The 18064-nt window shown below is 44.4% G+C and overlaps 2 protein-coding genes across 5 annotated transcripts in view; one reads left to right on the top strand and one right to left on the bottom strand.

Moving 5' to 3' along the window:
• LOC8038920 overlaps window positions 1-18064 on the top strand; it is a 45339-nt gene that overhangs the window by 3928 nt on the left and 23347 nt on the right. Inside the window, exons 2-3 of the mRNA XM_040501937.2 lie at window positions 12496-12561; window positions 17882-17953. Coding sequence (XP_040357871.2) covers window positions 12496-12561; window positions 17882-17953 — 138 coding nt within the window. The remainder of the gene's footprint in view (window positions 1-12495; window positions 12562-17881; window positions 17954-18064) is intronic.
• LOC8038919 (flavin-containing monooxygenase 5) lies at window positions 49-10689 on the bottom strand. Of its 4 annotated transcripts, XM_040501935.2 has the most exons (4): window positions 10489-10689; window positions 3567-3663; window positions 1543-2156; window positions 49-1213 (listed from the first exon to the last, which is right to left on the bottom strand). In XM_040501935.2, exons 3-4 carry the CDS (start codon window positions 2140-2142, stop codon window positions 173-175), a joined length of 1641 nt encoding a protein of 546 aa, XP_040357869.2. In that variant the 5' UTR covers window positions 2143-2156; window positions 3567-3663; window positions 10489-10689; the 3' UTR covers window positions 49-172. The 4 variants fall into 4 exon arrangements, with proteins under 4 accessions (XP_040357869.2, XP_002413027.4, XP_029839432.3 ...); XM_002412982.5 differs by lacking the exon at window positions 10489-10689 and having other exon boundaries at window positions 3567-3683; XM_029983572.4 differs by lacking the exon at window positions 10489-10689 and having other exon boundaries at window positions 3580-3680.

Raw genomic sequence — 18064 nt, 5'->3', positions numbered from 1 at the left:
TTGCCATGTCATTTGTGCTGTTGAAGTCAGAAATTAACGCCCGGTTCCTTATGTTATTTTAATAGGATTTTATTTATTCAATGAAGAAGAATTCGATAGCTTTCGTCGGACCAAATTCAGCGACAGCCTCGGTGCAGGTCGTAAAACTGCTGGACACTCTGCTTGATGCCGCCTACCATGGCGTCTTAAATGAAGCACTGAAGGCCGTCAAGTTCGAAAATCGACGACCATACTCGACCACATTGGCCCATATATCCTTCCCGAATTCCGTCTTGATGCATGCGCAGCTTGCAAGAACAGCGAGTGCCATGGCCCAAGTTCCGATGCTAGTACCATTCTCCGTTTTCTTGACGGGGTCACCAAAGGGGGCCTGCATTCTTTCATCAAAACGCAAAATGGCGTCCCTAGCTCCTTTCCACGAGTGCGGACCTTCCAGTCGGTACTGGTAGTTAAGCACGGGGCTCAACATAAGCTTCCAGTAAAGCTTCGGATCATAGAAGAACATCTTCCAGTAGTTAGGCTTAACTCCAATGGCTCGAGCCAACTCCTCCACGTACGCAACCCTGTCGACCATCAGTGCGTGCCGAGGAGTAGCTACGTAAAAGGCCTTCATCGCCTTCTGAACCGCCTCGATGTCAGCCTTCATTGCATCTACCGACGGCAGGGTCACTTTTCCGCAGAAGACCTGTACCGCGTAACGTGCCTGCATCTCGAACGCTTGGAGCAAGTTGGCACCGGCGTCTATGAAACCAAGGAACACGATGTTCGGATTTTCTGGCGGAATCATCATCTTGTACAGGGGAAAGTAATCGCCATTGCGTGGAAGTGCATCCGACGCGAATGGGACATCCGACTTGTAGCCAGTTGCGAAGACCACCAGATCTACCACTTCTTCGGCGCCATCCATGACTACGCCCTTCTCGGTAAAGCGCTCAGGGGGGCCCCGGACTTTAACGCTTCCGTCAAGGAGCTTGCCGTCCACAAAAGCGTTAATCACTGCCCCCTGAGACAGAACGTTATGTTTGATATCGAGGTTGAAGATCTTGTGGTCCCAGGATTCGTTGGAACAGCGTATCATTAAACGAGCGAAGTAGGACTTTGGCAGCCAGCTGTACAACCATAGGCGCATTTGGTTGAACAGGTACACGTCCAGCGGAATGCCCTTGTAATGCATCGGCAGAATCCAGTTGATTCTCCTGGTGCTGAGGAAGACCTGAAATAAAGTTGAGCTCCTTTGTTTATGGCATGTCTTGGTCGAGGTTACTGATACAGAAATGTAGCACACACGTCAAGCGAAGTTACATATTTTTTATCCATAAGCACGAGCAACTCCAAAACCGCAAGCCCCAGAAGTTATCCCAACTGTAAAACCCTATCCTCCAGAAGAATTAGATTAATGAGCGTTTGACGCTTACCATCTTTAGTGTTATATTGCTGTGAAACAGCTAAAGAGCACTCTGGTCATGTAATGTTCTCTACACTTACCATTTGCAATAGTGCTAAAACAATCTAAGTTATTCAGATACTCTAACAAAGACCAACCTGTTCTGCTACAGAGGTCAGATTGACGGCGACATCCACAGCCGAGTTAGCCATCCCGACCACCACGGCCTTCTTCCCTCGCAGCCCTTCATCTGCATACTTGTACTGATGGGAGTGCAGTATCCGTCCTTTGTACTTGTCCATGCCAGGGACATCTGGCATTAGCGGCGTGGCGTGATGACCCGTGCATACCAGGACGCGATCAAAGTTCTCTTCAAATTCCTTGCCCGTTTCCAAGTCCCGAACCTTCAAGGTTCCATCCTTGTCCAAACGAAGAACTTCGTGCCGGTATCGGATTCGATACGGCACATCAAAATGTTCGGCGTAACTTCGTATGTACCGCAAGGTCTGCTTGTGATTCATGAAGATGGGAGCCTCTTTGGGAGGCGGAAAGTCGCTGTAGCAAGACATTTCCTTGCTGGTGTTGGCCACGGTGAAGCGCATCACAGTGCCGGTGCCCGCGGCCGCATCCTCTCGGTACCACCATAGGCCGCCGGAATCGGCAGCCCTCTCGAAGCAGACGACGTCAAGGCTTTCTTCGAGACAGGCTTTGACGGCAGTGATGCCGCAGCAACCCGCACCGATAACGGCCACACGCATCTTGCGTTGGATGCCTACACGGGAGAAAAAGAGAAGGTGTCGGCTCTGTCCTGACGGCAAAAGCAGAAGGAAAACAAAAATCAAATCACAACGCCTTCCACTTTTGGAAGTTCCTCACCGCGTACTGCGTTGAGACGCATTCGGCACACCGACTTAATCAATTCCACTAACACAATGGTTCTCAAATATGCGTCCGCGGACCCTTTGGGTCCGTCAAGGCAATCTAGAGGTCCGCGAAGCCCTGCCTTATCAGTCAAGCCCGGCAATAAAAGTTGTATTTTTTTTAGATTGAGCAGAAACGTTTCAATTTCCGGGTGAGTTTTGTGAGAGAAATCTACTTCACACTAGCCCTTAGTTATTTCCACTTATTAAATCGTTATCATAGTTAACCTATATATTTCCCTTCACCTCACCACGAACGGGGTCCTCCTTCATCTCCGCCAATCCACAAAGGGTCCGCGAAGCGTCATTGGTTGAAAACCACTCCACAAACGCTTCAATTGTCATGCAGCGTCGATGGGACAAAGCCGTTCACTTCTGACACTGACTGCAAGATATCGGAGTATGACACCTATGCGGAACGCAAATTCGTCTGCTTCCTTTGCAGTTGTTGTGGTGATGTCAGAACACTGAGCTCTTACTGGCTCTAATTGAAGGATAGTGGGTGGACCTGAAGGCAGCTTGCTTTGAGGTCTACCCACTATCCTTCAATCAGAGCCAATCAGAGCTCGGCGTCGTTCCGACGTCACCACAACTCCTGTGCAAGAAGCAGACGATTTGCTCTCCGCAGCACTCTTCCTATTGGTTGAACGGGTCAAGAGAGCAGTGATGGCTTTAGTCCCTGGCAACTTAAGGAACGCGTGAAGTGGCGTGTTTCCAGCATATTATTAACGCACCCCAGCCTATCAGATTTTAGCCGACAGAAACGGAGAAGGACGAATCCCGAAGCAAGAATGACAAACTTGAGAAGCGCAGGGCGAGGCTTTATATATTCACGCGTCTCACTTCGTCAAGCGGACGTCCCTAGATAACGCTATACGCGATGCAGCCACAAGGCCTCCTCCACCGTTCTCTTTCCCTCGCTCCTCCTCCCCTCGCGCGGTCCACCATGTTCTTCCTATCTTGCCCACCATGGCTGTGTTCGAAATCTTCCCAGTTACTTCGGCGGGTCAGGTGGCGTGAAAATTCAGAAAGAACAACCGTGGACGCGGGTAGGCTTTCGAATGCCAAGGTACCAAACCGTTGCTCTAGAGTGAGGTCGAGTCAAATCCGCCATGTTCTTCCTAACCGGAAACGAAACGCAGGCACGGACAATTAAGAGAGCGCGTCGGCACATCAGTCGGTCTCTTAGCAAAGCGTTAATCGAGGGACTTAACGTCAAGCATTAGATGATCATGCATTAGAACAGTCACTCAGTAGGTTACCTTAAAATCAAACCTGCGGCGATCGAGCGTTGCAGTATGGCACACCTCAGGCTGTGGCAGCGAGGGCTTCAGATCGTCCCTGCCGCGGTATCCCCAACTGTCGAAGCGGATAAGCGCAAGACTTATCTCAATGCACCTCGGACATCGTAAAAGGATCGTCCAATTAAATGCGACAAGATAAACACCAGATGCTGTTCTCGGTGCTTCAATCGGACAAACAAAAAACAACAAAAAGGCCCTACGTGCGAAAACGGCATCTGAGTTAACTGCACGACGCTCGATAAGGTAACAACGTTGATAAGACAACTAGAACAGTGAGGATCTGTCTGTAGTGGGATCCCATAGCAAAATGCGTAAAGATAATAAAACACGACATGCTTTTTTTTTTTAAGTTGTCTGCGATTAAACATATGTTGAATGTCTACGGTTTTGGGGTTCAAATTTAGATCTCAGCGGAAATTAAAAAAAAAAAAAAAATTAAGCTTGCGTTACGAGCTGGACTGAAGCTTCAGTCTCAACATGTGCCATTTGAAGGCAAATTAAAACGTCTTCCCTAGTAAAAAAAAACTTATATTTATAAGAAATTTCTTTTCCAATAAGCGCATTTCCTCAATTAAAATCTTATAAGAGCATACAATAACCATACGAGATTATATAAGAACAATATACGATTATATAAGGTTACAAGAAACTTTTTATCAGTTTCTTTTATCTTGTTATATAATCGTATATTGTTCTTATATGTTCTTATATGGTTCTTGTATGCTCTTATAAGCTCTTATTTGGTCATATCCGTTAAGTGGACAAGGCAATGTCTTATACATATAAAAGTTGTTGCTAGGGTTATTAGAGACTACTGGTTAGCTCAAAGACAATTTTGGTCACATAAAATTCGCGTTCCCCGCGTAACGTTTGTGTTGCTTTCGAAAATACTTACAAGTGTCTATCTCGTGTTTCGAAAAAAAAAAATGTTCTTGCGTGAAACGTAGTCTTACGAAACTGCCGACCAGCAAAAATAAAACCAGCCAGCAACACTAGAAAGCAAGCAATGTGCAGGAGGATAACACTGACGACCCACCGACGTCTGTGTTGCGTTTTCCTGCATCTCTTCCGTTTACTTGATACCCTGATTACAAACGCGTTCAACATTTCAAATACAGTATTTTTTTAACTATTGTATCTTCTGGCAAATCGTTCATTTGGCTAAATGAGCGAGGAACGGATCGATATGAAAACCGGCACTATAGAAACTTGACATTAATGAACTGTCGGCTTCTTTCTGATCATAACTAATAAGCACAAGCAACCTTCTTGAGAAAAACAAACATTGTCTCGTTATATTCTTTGTATACGAGTATAGTTGCCTGTCATTTTCCCGTTTTCACGCGCGCCGCTCATAATCTGATTATAAGAGTGCGCTGCCTTGAAATATAATAGCCGAGAGTGCCGCACCTCGGCAAGTATATAGATGCTAAGTGCGCGTATAAGCCTATTAGTTCCGCATTTCCAATAGCCTTGACTTACAACGGCACGACATGCCGCCCGGCGCCCATATGCCACGCCGTTTCTAAAGGCAGCGCCGAAGTAATCGCCCGTAACTGTCGTCGTGACCGTCGACGTCAAATTCGTGTCATGAGGTTGCCTGATAAGCTCCCACGACCCGCTCGCGTGGATTTGTATGTCGAAGAGCCTTCCTCTCACGCTGCTCACCCCTAATCACCGATAATTGCGAATTGCGCTTTGTAATTTGAGCCAGCGACCCCAGCGTATACTATAATGATCGTGTTGTTTCAATAGGCCTTCGCTCTCGATAGCCGGGTTTAAAGTGCCGTTGATACCGGAAGACCATGCATACGGAGGAGGCCTTGGAAGCATCATGAAACCGTGTCACTGCTTTTTCCCCTGTATACCACACCTAGGAAAACGTGCGCACATTTATGTTTCGCGTATACCGCTGCCAAAGTTGCAAGAACAACGGCCGAAATGATAGTATAATGACATTTATCGCTGTTAAAATGATGATGTTTAAATTTACACCTTGTATATATCTTTTTTGTCCTAGTTTCGGCTACCATACTGACTTGTTTCGAATAAGGGACAACTGCAGTTTCCTTTTTTTTTTCTCTAGTCGGGTGATTCGGTGGTCTATTTATAGGACGGTTATATGCCAGTCGCATACCCTACCGAAAAAAAACAGTATAGACTGGATTATGGAACTAAAAATACTAACTGAATTCCTTGCTGAAATCCTGAAATCCAGTTTGCAGACTATTGTCTGCGAATTGGAGTTCAAGTTTCCAGCAAGAAATCCAGTTAGATTTTCCTGTCTCATAATCCCGTTTATACTGCTTTTTTAGGTAAGGCAAGCACATAGTAAACTAGTAAAGCAGTAAAGGCGTCAGTGTACCTAATCTAAGCCCTTTCCGCACGTTATTTAAGAAATGGAGTTAACCCTTATACTGCCACACGTCTAGTTGCCCATACACGAACCGCACGGTTCTTCAATTCTCATTCCACTGATGCGAGAGTGAATACTCAATGGAGTAGGTACAACTCGCATTTGGATCCTATCTTGGTTGCATCTATCAAAGTCAAATTTGGGGGTTTTTACGTAATAAACCAACGGAGGGCATCTGGCACACCCCAGCGGAGGACCGAGGATTAATTCCGACCGTCTGGGGATCTTTCGGCGTGACACCTAAATCTCGGTTACACGGCACCTTTTCTGCACTAAGTTTCCGTCAGATTGGGGGAGGGGGGGGGGGGGCAACTAATTGGCATAGGTGTACTCGCCCGGTAGGTCAGCTTGTCACAGGTCATCTCGTGCGAGGAATTCTTGTCACGGCGGCATTCTTGTGGCACGGAACACTGGTATTAGAACTTGATTTTTTTTTTTATACAATGTGACGAGTGACTTTGGTTTTGTGATAGGATTAGTCAATATTTGAAACAGTGATATCCACAATTCGAGTTGCTAGCGAAATAATTATAATGACATACATTCCCGGAAATTTTACATCGATTTGAAATGAAGCGGTGAAAGAATACATATACTCGTGAACACACCGTAATTTTAATAGTGGAAAACAGAAACCACCGGCCATAGACTTATAATAATACATACTCCAGAGGGTCAACTGGCACTAGTGTGCTGGTGCAAATTGAAGCAGACAGCAACCAGTCGAAAATTTACATTCGCAAATGCATTTCAATGGGAAAAAGTGAGTACATTTTCTCCCTGCGTTTGATTATAATTGCAAATATCACGAATAATTCGTACATGCTATAATAGTAGCTTGGAACATTTCTCACTAACGCGTACGAAATAATCGGTCAGTTATGTCGTTTTTTGTTTCTTAAAACTCATGGCATTAAACGCAGTGCTAAGACAGCTTCATACATGCGTTTATGTGCACTGTCGGACACTGTTAGCGCGAACACGGCGTCGGCGCTTTTGGACATGGTGGATATACGTGCCAAACGAAGGACATGTGGAAAACCAAGGGAGACTGCAAGAACTACGCAGTAACACGGGATCAGTAACTACCCGTGCATGTAGATGATCAAAATAAATAGAAGGCCACGTAATAGAGACCGATTTGCAATAAATAATTTGCTTTATTCTTCCTGCTCATCAATATGTACGAAGATGCTTGTTCTGCGTTCAAAACATCACCCGCGCGGACGAAATCTTTGAAAATATGGAGACGCCAGAGGACAAGTGCCCGATAAAAGCTGTCTGGCATAGGAAATATTGGAAAGAAACACCTTTTATAACCCACATACTTTATACTTTATATACGTTTTGAGTGTTTTTAACCGCCCGTAACGATGCAGGACGGGGTCAATTTTATATAGTGACAGGACTGGCATATTAGCAATACATAAACGTCCCTGAAATCCTGGCGAACTTTGAACACACTTTACATTCCTTTCAACGGTTATTTCGCTTAGATCCGCCACACGTGTTTACACACCTCCTGTAAAGCAGAAATTTGAGCCTGAAATATAGCGAAGTTGAACATCATTTACTGATGAAAGAAAATGACGTAACTAAAATATTTACACCTTCAGAAATCTTAATAAAGGTACATACTATTCGGTGCGGTCGAAATATCAAACGTGATCCATGGTATTTTCCGGCGAAGATACAAAATGCACCCTCGTTTTGAATGCACAGGAGCGTCGCAAAAGCAGACTGGCTGCTGTCTGCTTTTGTTTGCATCCGGGAAGTCGCATAGACACTACAAAAAAAAAAAAATAGTGCCAGTTGAACCTCTACCGTACATTATAATAACTCTATGCCGTCGACTAGGCGTGAGTTTTGAAGAACTACTCGTCGCATGAGTTCTTGAAGGACAAGCGTCTTTTATCAGCTGCTCACTCACGCCTTTGAATTTCATAGCATGCGGCACAGCCTGTTTGTTTTTGTATTTTTTAATGAATATTGTAATAGAAGTTTTCGGAGCTGGCATGCCCAATCCTCAGGATGTTAGGATTGACCGTATGACGTTAAAATGATAGGTTAAAAGGTCTTCATTGAACTTATGCAGATCATACAAATATCTCAGATATTTGTACGTTTAGTACAATATGGTCGTTTAGTACAATATGGCAAAGTGTGGTGATCGTGGAAACAATTTCGAATACTAAAAAAATCCGGCATCAAGTAGAATTTAATGCAAAAAATCTCTACAATGTCTTTAGTAAAAAACGACAGCGTGAAAAAACAATTTAACAAAACCATTGGAAAAACGACAAGTAGAGGAAAGGCACAATTTAACTCTTCTGCTTAAAAGAGAAAAAAAAAATCTTGCCGTTTTTTTATGCTTTGCCATATTTCAGTAGAGTGGTTTGTGTGATCTCCAAAATAAGAATCGGTGCCACTAACGCCCACAATACTAACGGCCTCGTGAAAAGTTATCGATTGTCTTCCCGTAGTTCTCATCCCAACATACCCAATAAATGACATAACTACATTTTCTGCTAGCTGTGTAAGAAATTTCTTTCTACAATGGCACGAAAATTCTTTCACCATTATTGAAGTCCAGTACGTTGAGTGTTCGTTAGCTTCAAACTCTCCTGAACGTAGCCTTACCAAGTATCCGCGTCCTAAACGTGTTTCCAAGTCGGCTCCAAATTCATTATGTTAGAAAACAAACAAACGAACAAAACGACGTTAAGCCGGGGTAATGTTGCTCATACACCAAACAAAAGGCAGTCTTCAAACACGCATGCCAAGTGTTCTCCTTGAACTCGTTGCCATGCGGCATTCGAAGCAGGCGGATCTCGCAGCGACCCGCGTTCGAATCTGTATGCAGACCGTCTTTGTGGTGTGACCACCGGCTTTAGGATTCATTCCTGGTGTTGCGGTTCTTTTGTGTAAAGCAAAGTTCACCATGCTCCCACCGAAACACAGACAACTTTTTGACCAGTGTTCCGGTGACGAGCGGCACCCGTGCCGAGTGTTCCTATGACAAAATGACCTAGATCCAGAAGGCCGGTGTGACCAGTAGTCCTGTGACAAGTTTTCCGGTGACGAGCAGGAAGGTGACGTGTGGGCCGGTACCCGATTGCGGACGGCCTTGAAGCTAATACCCCCAACAAACACATCATCTGACAAACAAGTCGAAAAATAAAAACAAAAAATTATCGTGTCTTATGGGATGCGTAAGCTCGTGACTTTGAATGCAGTCAGACCTTAAGCCGACTAAAGGATTGCGTGCATACACTCCGTTTAGTTTTTATTCTTATTTTTTTTTAAAGCGAGCGCCATTTGGGTCAAAGGTCCGCCGTACATGGGAGTTCAAAAATCAGACACGGGTCAGTGATTGACAGCTTAATTAACATAAGCCCCAGTAAATCCGCCTTGAGATGGATTTGACCGCAATGTGGGATTAGGTTTTCTTTGAAGACGGGCGGCCTGAGACGTGGCTAGCCTTGAGAAGTATGACGTTTTCGTCTGCAGGTATATTAATTATAATTTGCGGAAGACTCTACGAAGCAACTGGCGGATCGTTTGGAAACGCCGAATCGCCGCGGGCTCGGTTTTTGCCACACAGTGTGTAATTGGTGCTTTAACAATTTGCCTGTCACACCGCAAATTCTCGTCCAAAAAAAAAGCGTGACACACGGGGTTGAAAAGCCACACCACCGCACTCGTCCCAAATCTCAACCACGACATCGCAGCGTACCGCAAAATGTCGAGCTTCGTAAAGTAGACTTCAACTTTTATATTATAGCCAAGATGCGGTTAAGAGAAATAATCAAACTCGCAGCTCGTTTTTCGACAATTCGGGCCCGAACTTACACGAGTTCACGGATGACGCTTACTGCTCATCATTCACTATCTAGTAGTCACAGTGAATTCTATATATTTTTCTCACTGTCTATGGGCTCCGTACTTCGTTTCAGGCTAAGCCCAAACGCCGTCGATCCGAGCTTATGGGACCAATCATACACAGTCAAAGACGTCCGCACATGGCGTTCGTCATGTTTCCCTATGTCCTCTATTAGCGCTGAACCAATCATGTACAGGGAAGTCCCGGTGACTTTCGCTTTTACACAGTTTGAGCGGTTCCCAACGCACGTAGCGTCGGCTGCGTTTTGACTTAGGATGAAACGAAGCATAGTGGTCATTGTATTCATCGAATGTGCTTGAAAGTTGTAAACTATCAAAAGTGCTACAACCCGATACGCAAGAAAAGCAAAACGAAAAAAATAAACCGCTCCAAAGCCTCAAGTTCTAAGTGATATTACACACTTTTCAAGATGCAAACTCGCGATCAAACAAGCGCAAACGGTACAGTAGTTTAAAAAAGTGGGGTTCTTAAGCGGTCAATGATTTAGCGCAGATATTCGTGTATCTCCTACACGAATCACTGCGATCGACTTGCTGACAAGAAAACGTGAGAGCACTCACCGTTTGTAGAAATGATATCTAAAACACCTAAATATTGTAGCAACTTTTGTTTTTGGTTCCAGCCTTCTCGCTTGGCGATTGCGAAGAGTTAGCTGCGTTTACGACAGTCTCCTACTGCTCCAGACACTGTCAGCGAAAACCGGTTGTCTGACGAGTCCTCTAACCAATGCGGCAATCGGAAAATTGGCGCAGCGACTCCTCGAGGGAACTTGGAATTATGCACTCTTTTGAAACCATGCAGAACGTCATATTGCGTCACAAAACTTGAGGAAAAACAAGGGAAAAAAAGTGGAAGGAAGGAGAGAAGGAATGACGCGAGCATTTGTCGGATGATTGATGGATCGAGGAGTTTCTACCGTTTTGTTGTGCCTTTGTCCAAGGAAATGAATAATTGCGTCATTAATCGGAGAAATTACAAACAAAAAAGAGGTCGGATTGTCTAGTGACGTCCGTTAGTCTCTAAACAAGAGATTTGATTATAACTTGTGGTGATAAATAACTTTTAAGAAGGGAGAAATTGGGACACTTTTACCAACATTTGTGTGCCTGTATAATGAAAATGAGAAAACGGTTACCGAAGATACGCAGAAAAAAATTGTGTAAATTTTTTTTGCGGATTACTGAACTTTTTTTCTTTAATTGTTGTGCACTCTAAGAAAAAATCCTTTCTTGAAAGATTTTTCGACGCCCTAAGGACTATTTGAGCCCGTGAAGAACGGTTCCACCTCAAGCACTCTTGCCCCCTGACGCACTAAAAAGGCAACTGTGCGATGAAGAAAACTGATAGGTTTTTCACGAAAAACACTTTCAGGGGGTGCTTAAAATAACATTTTTATGGTACCAAATACGGACAAGCGGAAGAACCCCTAAGAGTTTATTCCCGACCAGATTGTTCTTAGAGTGTGCTTGTATATGCTTGTGAGAATTGGTAGTTTATCATGGTTAAAACCCGAGACTGTAGTGAGGGAAAAACATCTGAAATATTAAGTCGAAGATTTTAAGCTTTCTGTGTTTTTCCTCACCACAGTATCGGATTTCAAGCATCATGATTAACTGCTATCACCAGCTCGCCTGCGCACTCACTGTATTTTCGGGAATTGCAGTACCCCTCTACAACAATTCTTTGTGGGAATTGTTGTACCCCACTAACCAGTATTCGTTTTATCGGGCGATTGCGAACACCAGTAGTGGTAAACGTTCTTCAGCCCCGAGAAGTATGCAATCAGTGCGCATTGAAACGGATCAATTTAGTCAGTGAGTTACAGCTGGTTTAACATGCTCTGCGATACGTCTACGACTGCAGTATAACAGTTTTACGCTTGTCAACGTTCTCGTGACTGGGCTAATTGCCACCGTGGCCAATGGCGAGGAGATTAAACTATAGGGGGCGCTATGTCCAGTTTGTTTTCCCCTGTGTTTACCAACACAATGCACACGTGCACTGGATTATTTACTTCATCTTTCTCGATTGAACGCGCGGCAAAGATTGACCAAGTCTCGTGCTTATGGGAGTAGCTCTCAATTTAGCCACTAGGGGCGCGAATGTTGCACCCCCTCCCCAATACTAATTTTTAACTGCTATATCTTCTGTTTTGCCTATTTGTGTTTTGCTCGTATTTTAATGCTTAACTCGGTATGCAACGATCATTTCATACTACGTTTATTATTTTTACATGCCTGCATGATTGTGTTAATCATTTGACTCTTGCGTGATCGTTAAGAACGCCATTTTCTCCTCCAAGATATTCCTGACTGAGAATTGTAGAAAGGGGATATAGGATCAGCCATTGAATTTACTGAACGCGTTCGTTTGGGCCTGTTACGATATCCTCTCCACATTTTCTAGACGACGTCCTGTTCTTAATCTTGGGGTTGAGTTCATTTTGAGTTTTGACATTTTATAGCACTGCCTGTCCCAATGATGTCACTGGAATATCTGTTCTTTTTACCTAGAAAATCGATAGAAAATGAGCGTTTAGAAAATGGTTGCTTCTTCTTACCTCGCAGGTGCCAATAGGACCCAAGGGCCGAGTCATCAAGGATTGCGAGTGGCGGTACAGGCATTTGAACGACGTGAGTGTGCAGATCGTCAAAACTTGTTTCGAACGAAAGCGCCAAAACTTGGTGATATGGTCGCCGACAATTTAAGAAACGCCGTGCGCGGCGAGTCTCGGACATCTCATTATCGCTCTGCGACCAATCAGATTGCTACATTAGCCGATAAGAATGCCGGAGAGCCAATCACGAAGCAGCATGAACACCAGCCACGCGCTTCGTTTTTTAAACTGTCAGAGGTTATGCAGGGCGTTTCAAATAGCAGCCAGGCTCTTTATATCGACCGGAAAAGTCGGTTTCTTAAGCTATATAGCGCTACTATTTTCTGCAACGTTGCGCACAGGGGGTGCGTTTTTTCTATAAATTTTTCAAAGAGCGAACTTACCTGAAGAAAAAGAAATAAAGGAAAAAACTTAACTTCTAAGGAAACGCAGCGAAGCCACCGGTCTCCAAACAACAGGGCGCCCTATTGTTTAAAGACCGGCGGCGTCACTCCGTTTCGACAAGAGTTAAGCTTTTTTCTTATTTAATTTTTCCTCGGGTAAGTTCGCTCTTTGCAGGTTTTATTGAAAAAATGGACCACCTGAGGACAACGCTGCCTAATATCGTAGCGCGATAGGTTAAAAAACGGATTTTTGCGGTCGATTTAAAGAGGCTGGCCGCTTTTTTGAGACACCCTGTAGAATGCATGAAGAATACTCGTTTTTTTCTGTTATCCAATACTTCAAAATATAAAGTTGCTACGTTCGAGGTGCTATTCCACACTATATTTGATAGCTACTTTCAGAGAGTCGCTGCCGTTAGTTCAGAGAGTTAATTCAGCGAGTCGCTGCCCATTCACACGATCATAAAGGTCCATTTAAATAAGGGGCCTTATGGTCGGTGCTGTTATATAGGGCCGACGCGCTGTTTACAAACAATGTCCGCGTTTGCCTACGCTTTTTCCACTAAAATTTCGATGTCGTCGCAGTGAGATCGAGCGAAGACTTTGATTGGATACGAGTGTGCTGCGTCAGCGTTCGGCTGGGCCTCGCGTCCAATCAACGCGTCGAGGGGCGCTCGGCATCGGGCTCGGGCCCAACTGCGGAACGCAAGTTCGTCTGCTTCTTCTGCAGGGGTTCCGGTGACGTCAGAAAGACGCCGATCTCTGCTTGGCTCTGATTGAAGGATAGGGCCTCAAAGCAAGCTGCCCCGAAGGCTACCCGCCATTCTTCAGTCAGAGCCAATCAGAGCTCGGTGTTCTGACGTCACGACGACTCTTGCAAAGAAGCAGACGAACTTGCGCTCCGCATTACTGAGTTTTGTGGGCACTGCGGGTTTCGCAAAGAAACCAGATATGGAAGAAGTAAAGCGTCTGGCGCATGCACCATGTCGACCGCAGCGCCGCCACAGCGGCGTGACGTCAGAGCCGCGCGTTGGTCTATAGCACATATGAACAATGGTAGAGAAAGTGCGGAAGAATCGAAGCATCTCTGTTTGTAACCATGCATCGCGCGACCGGGACATTCTTCTTCAATGCATTAATTCGGATATCTTCCAGTTTTTCATGAAGCTCTACAGTAATGGCAGTAATAGTACAGTTCGTTTGTATGCACATGAGATGTTTATCGCCTCGCATAGACCATTTCAATGACAGCCTTGTGCGCGCTGCCGTCTTAATCTACTGGGCTGTAGAGGTCCTTCTGAGCATGCGTCGTAGCTGTCTCCTGCAGAATAATGGACGTCGCGCATGCGGGCAGAGCCCAATGACTCGGTGTATTTTACTTGGGTGAAGCGCTGTAAAGGTGTATATAGACCAACACCCTGTTTAAAAACAAGTTCTGGGCGATGTATAGGACTAGATACTCCTGCTGTGGCTCCGATGGCGACGTGGACAGTCATTGACTGCGGACGGACAGTAGCGTCCCTTAAGTCAAAACGAAGTAGAAACATAACAAAACGTTAATGATGTCGCCAGACGTCTAAACTTCAAAAAGTCCGTTACGGTTAAACTTGCATCACAATGAGCTCCGCGTTCTTCTTGCCGCAAAATAAGATATGAAGAAAAGGAAGCGGACGAGGCAGCCTCAACTGTCGCAGTCGGAACGCATTAAAACTAAATATAGTCCGCATTCAACGAAGCGACGTGACCGGCCAAGCGCTGACCGGAGGTGTCCGACAAGACGCCGTGAATATGCATCCGCGGACACGGCAGTCCTCACGATCTATTGTGTATCCATCGGTTATTTATAGGAGGAAGCCGCCTGCGTTAAAGAAAACACACGAAACTGTGCTGCGGTGGCGCTGCGGTCGGTATGATGCGACGGCGGATGCGTCCTTTATCCGGGTCGCTTAAGACATCTATAACGAAACAGCAGATGACGGGACATCGTATGGTTGTCTGCTTGCGGCGGGCAAAAATGCTGACTGGGAAATGTGGTCGGAAACGATTCGGGTTGTTTGGAAGTGTTGCGTGCGGAAGGAAACAGGACTGCGCTTGTTTGTTCTTGGGAGGAATAGTTCTTCCGCGCAAGCAAAGCGGTCGCAGCAGGTTTTCTTCTTTCTTTTTGTGCTTTCACATTCAGTCGGCGCGGGTGGCCGGGTAAATAGTTCGATGGAAGGCCAGCCCGTCCTGCCTCTGATCTCCTTTCAACGAAGCGCTTTTGCCAAGCTGTAACGAATGAGTAACGATTGTGGCCGACATCGGTTTGTTTGGATGTTTTCCAAAGGAATATTGTTAGAGCGCTATATGGCATTGAGCGTTGATGTCTTCCGGTTTGAAGCCGTCACTAGTGACGAAGTTGCCAGTAACTCGACTTCTACCATTCAATAATGCGTGCTCAATAAAGTGAAACACGCATTAAGAGGCCAATTGAGGCTTAGTAATGGGAATAATAAGACCCATATCACTAAGCAACCCAACTGTAAGTTTTGTGTTCAATCTCCGCCCCTGCCAGTTTTGATCTGGGATAAGCGTCGTACAAGCGTGCGGCAATGTAATCACTACTAATTTGTGTTGCACAGTATAGTGCAATTTGTGCCGGCTTCAGGCATCCTATTAAAGGTGCCCCGAGAAAGTTTCTAAGATCGCCTGAATGTGGCGATTAGTCACTCTGCTGGCTCTAAGCATCCTAGAGATTCACAAATCATGACGCTGCGCGGCCAAGTTCCCTATTAAAAATGCAATCAAAGATCGGACGCACCGAGGTCACCTCCGGCAATGTGAGGAGCATGTTCCGAAACCAGGACCACTTTCAGCCAATAGCGAGCGAAGGATTCTCGCGCCTCCAACCGGGGGAACCGCGGAGTGATATCTCGAATGCGCGCGGCTCGTTGCCCATACACAGATGCCCATACAGCCAGGACTACGATTCAGCCCAGCAAGCGCGCTCTTGAGAGTTGACGACTAAACACATCACTCTCGCGAAAAACAAAACAAAAGACAGGGTTTTTTTTTTTTTTTTGTGAGACGATTATTGCAGTAATATGTTCCCTCTCCGCGAAAAATTCAAATATTTCGACTACTCTTATTTGCTTTTATTATCTACAGAAGCTACACATTTTGTAATAACCGCGTTTACAATTTCAACGAAATGTCGTGTTTTCATTGGTCACATGTCGTCCTGGCTGCCGGAACAATGTTTCTCTCATCGCCTGAGATGACCTCGGTGTGTTCGATCTTTGATTGTTTCTTTAATAGGGAAATCTGTCCCGCATCGTTATGATTTATAAATTTTTAGGATGCTTAAAACCCACAGAGTGAGTTATGGTCGTATGTAGACGAAATCAAAAACCTCCTCGGGGCACCTTTAAAACTAGTTACGGCGCAGCAACTGTAATTAGCAAAAAAGTTCCGGCAAGAGCAAGACTTGGGGAAGCCATAATCGAGATGCACGTTCATTTTGAACTGGATTAAATCACGGCCATCAATTATCATTAATGTCGCGTGCACGCGTTTGTGTGTATGTGTGTGTGTGTGTGTGTGTGTGTGTCGGGGTCCCTTTTACGATGTAGTATATAAATATGTGATTGTGCACAAACGCCAATGCAGTGGTGAAAGATTTATTATTATTTTTGTTTTAATATTTCAGGATGAAAGCAACCTTCATATTGTGCCGCAGAGTGCATGATCTGACAACAGGGATATGATTTCTCATGCTACATCTCGACATTGATAAGGTGTAAGATTAATAACTACACCTAAAACAACATACAAATTACGCAATCAACTTGTCGACTATCAATGGGTCAAGTATTGTGCGTAGTTCTGATAACAGTGGCGTTGACGAATAGTCCGAGTTCAATGAAAAAAACGAATAGAAGCCAAAACATGTAATTAAAAATAAGAGTCCCGCGATACGACATTAGGACGAAAATCAATGTCTAAAATTATGCTTGCCTGTTAAACAACCAGAAACTGTACGAAGTTCGGACACGAACGAGTCCCTGCCGGTGTGAAGAATAACAATCAACATTATTTAGATCGTTATGTAAATCATAATTTAAATACTGTTTTAGGACAGACCACTTTTACTATGACCAAAATCCCCCTTTTGCGTAAAAATATTCCCGGAAATATTTTTATATTTACCGTTTGTCTATCACTTCCTTACTTTCAGACACGACCAAAAAAGAAGTGCTTTTTTTTTAGCAAATCGAACATGCACCAGCTACGTACCGTCCCATCGCCACAAAATCCGAACGCAAGAGAAAGAAACGAGAAGTAACGTAATATCCTATTGCAATCAAGTCAGAACTAAATAAATAAATAAAATAAATATTTCTTTTTTAATTTACTAAAAAAACGAGCTGTTCTTATTCTAGTGTGGTGGGAGTTACATCACTAAAAACTAAATTTTTTCTTCCGTATTGTTATCGGTGATCGGACGAACTGATCAATCAATCTCCCATGCTGAAAAATGCATCTCGTGGTAAAGAATTACTTCCTTCTAGCTACAGTGATTTAAATCAAATAACCTGATTTGTTGAATTTATAAAAGTAGTAATTTTGTTTTTAAGTTTGTAAAACTTTTGATTTATTGTGGATCCAAGTTTCACGTTGTAGTTTGACCTCAACACCCTCTCTAGGCTCTAGGTTGTATGAGATCGAATAATTTAATCCTCATTATTAGTGTCAGAGCGCAGACTGTCTTCTTAGGTCTAAACATATATTCAAAATCCTCATTCACCAAATGCCTTTCGTAGACTGCTGTGAATGACTCTCCCGAAAGTTTGACGGGAAAGTAGACGCACTATTATATTTTTAGAGCGTCTACTTGATCTATTTGAAGCCTTCCATCAAATTGATCAAGAGTTTTGTGCGTGTGTTTTATTTTTTTTTCTCTTTCCCTCTTTCCAGACAGACGAGCTGCTTACGTGCAAGAAATGTGTGAAAGAGTTCGACCTCCCCTTTCCGCCACGGCGAAGTAACGTGAGTGCCATTTGTCAACAGATTGCGCGAACAAGAGGCTCGTGACGAGTCGAACCTCGGCTCCTGTTTTGCGTGGGAAGTCGAAGTAAATACTCTTGATTTTAAAAGCGG

This window comes from Ixodes scapularis, unplaced genomic scaffold, assembly GCF_016920785.2.
Source record: "Ixodes scapularis isolate PalLabHiFi unplaced genomic scaffold, ASM1692078v2 PGA_scaffold12__126_contigs__length_90152505, whole genome shotgun sequence".
Lineage (NCBI taxonomy): Eukaryota > Metazoa > Arthropoda > Arachnida > Ixodida > Ixodidae > Ixodes > Ixodes scapularis.
This window is presented reverse-complemented; position numbering and strand designations above follow the sequence as displayed.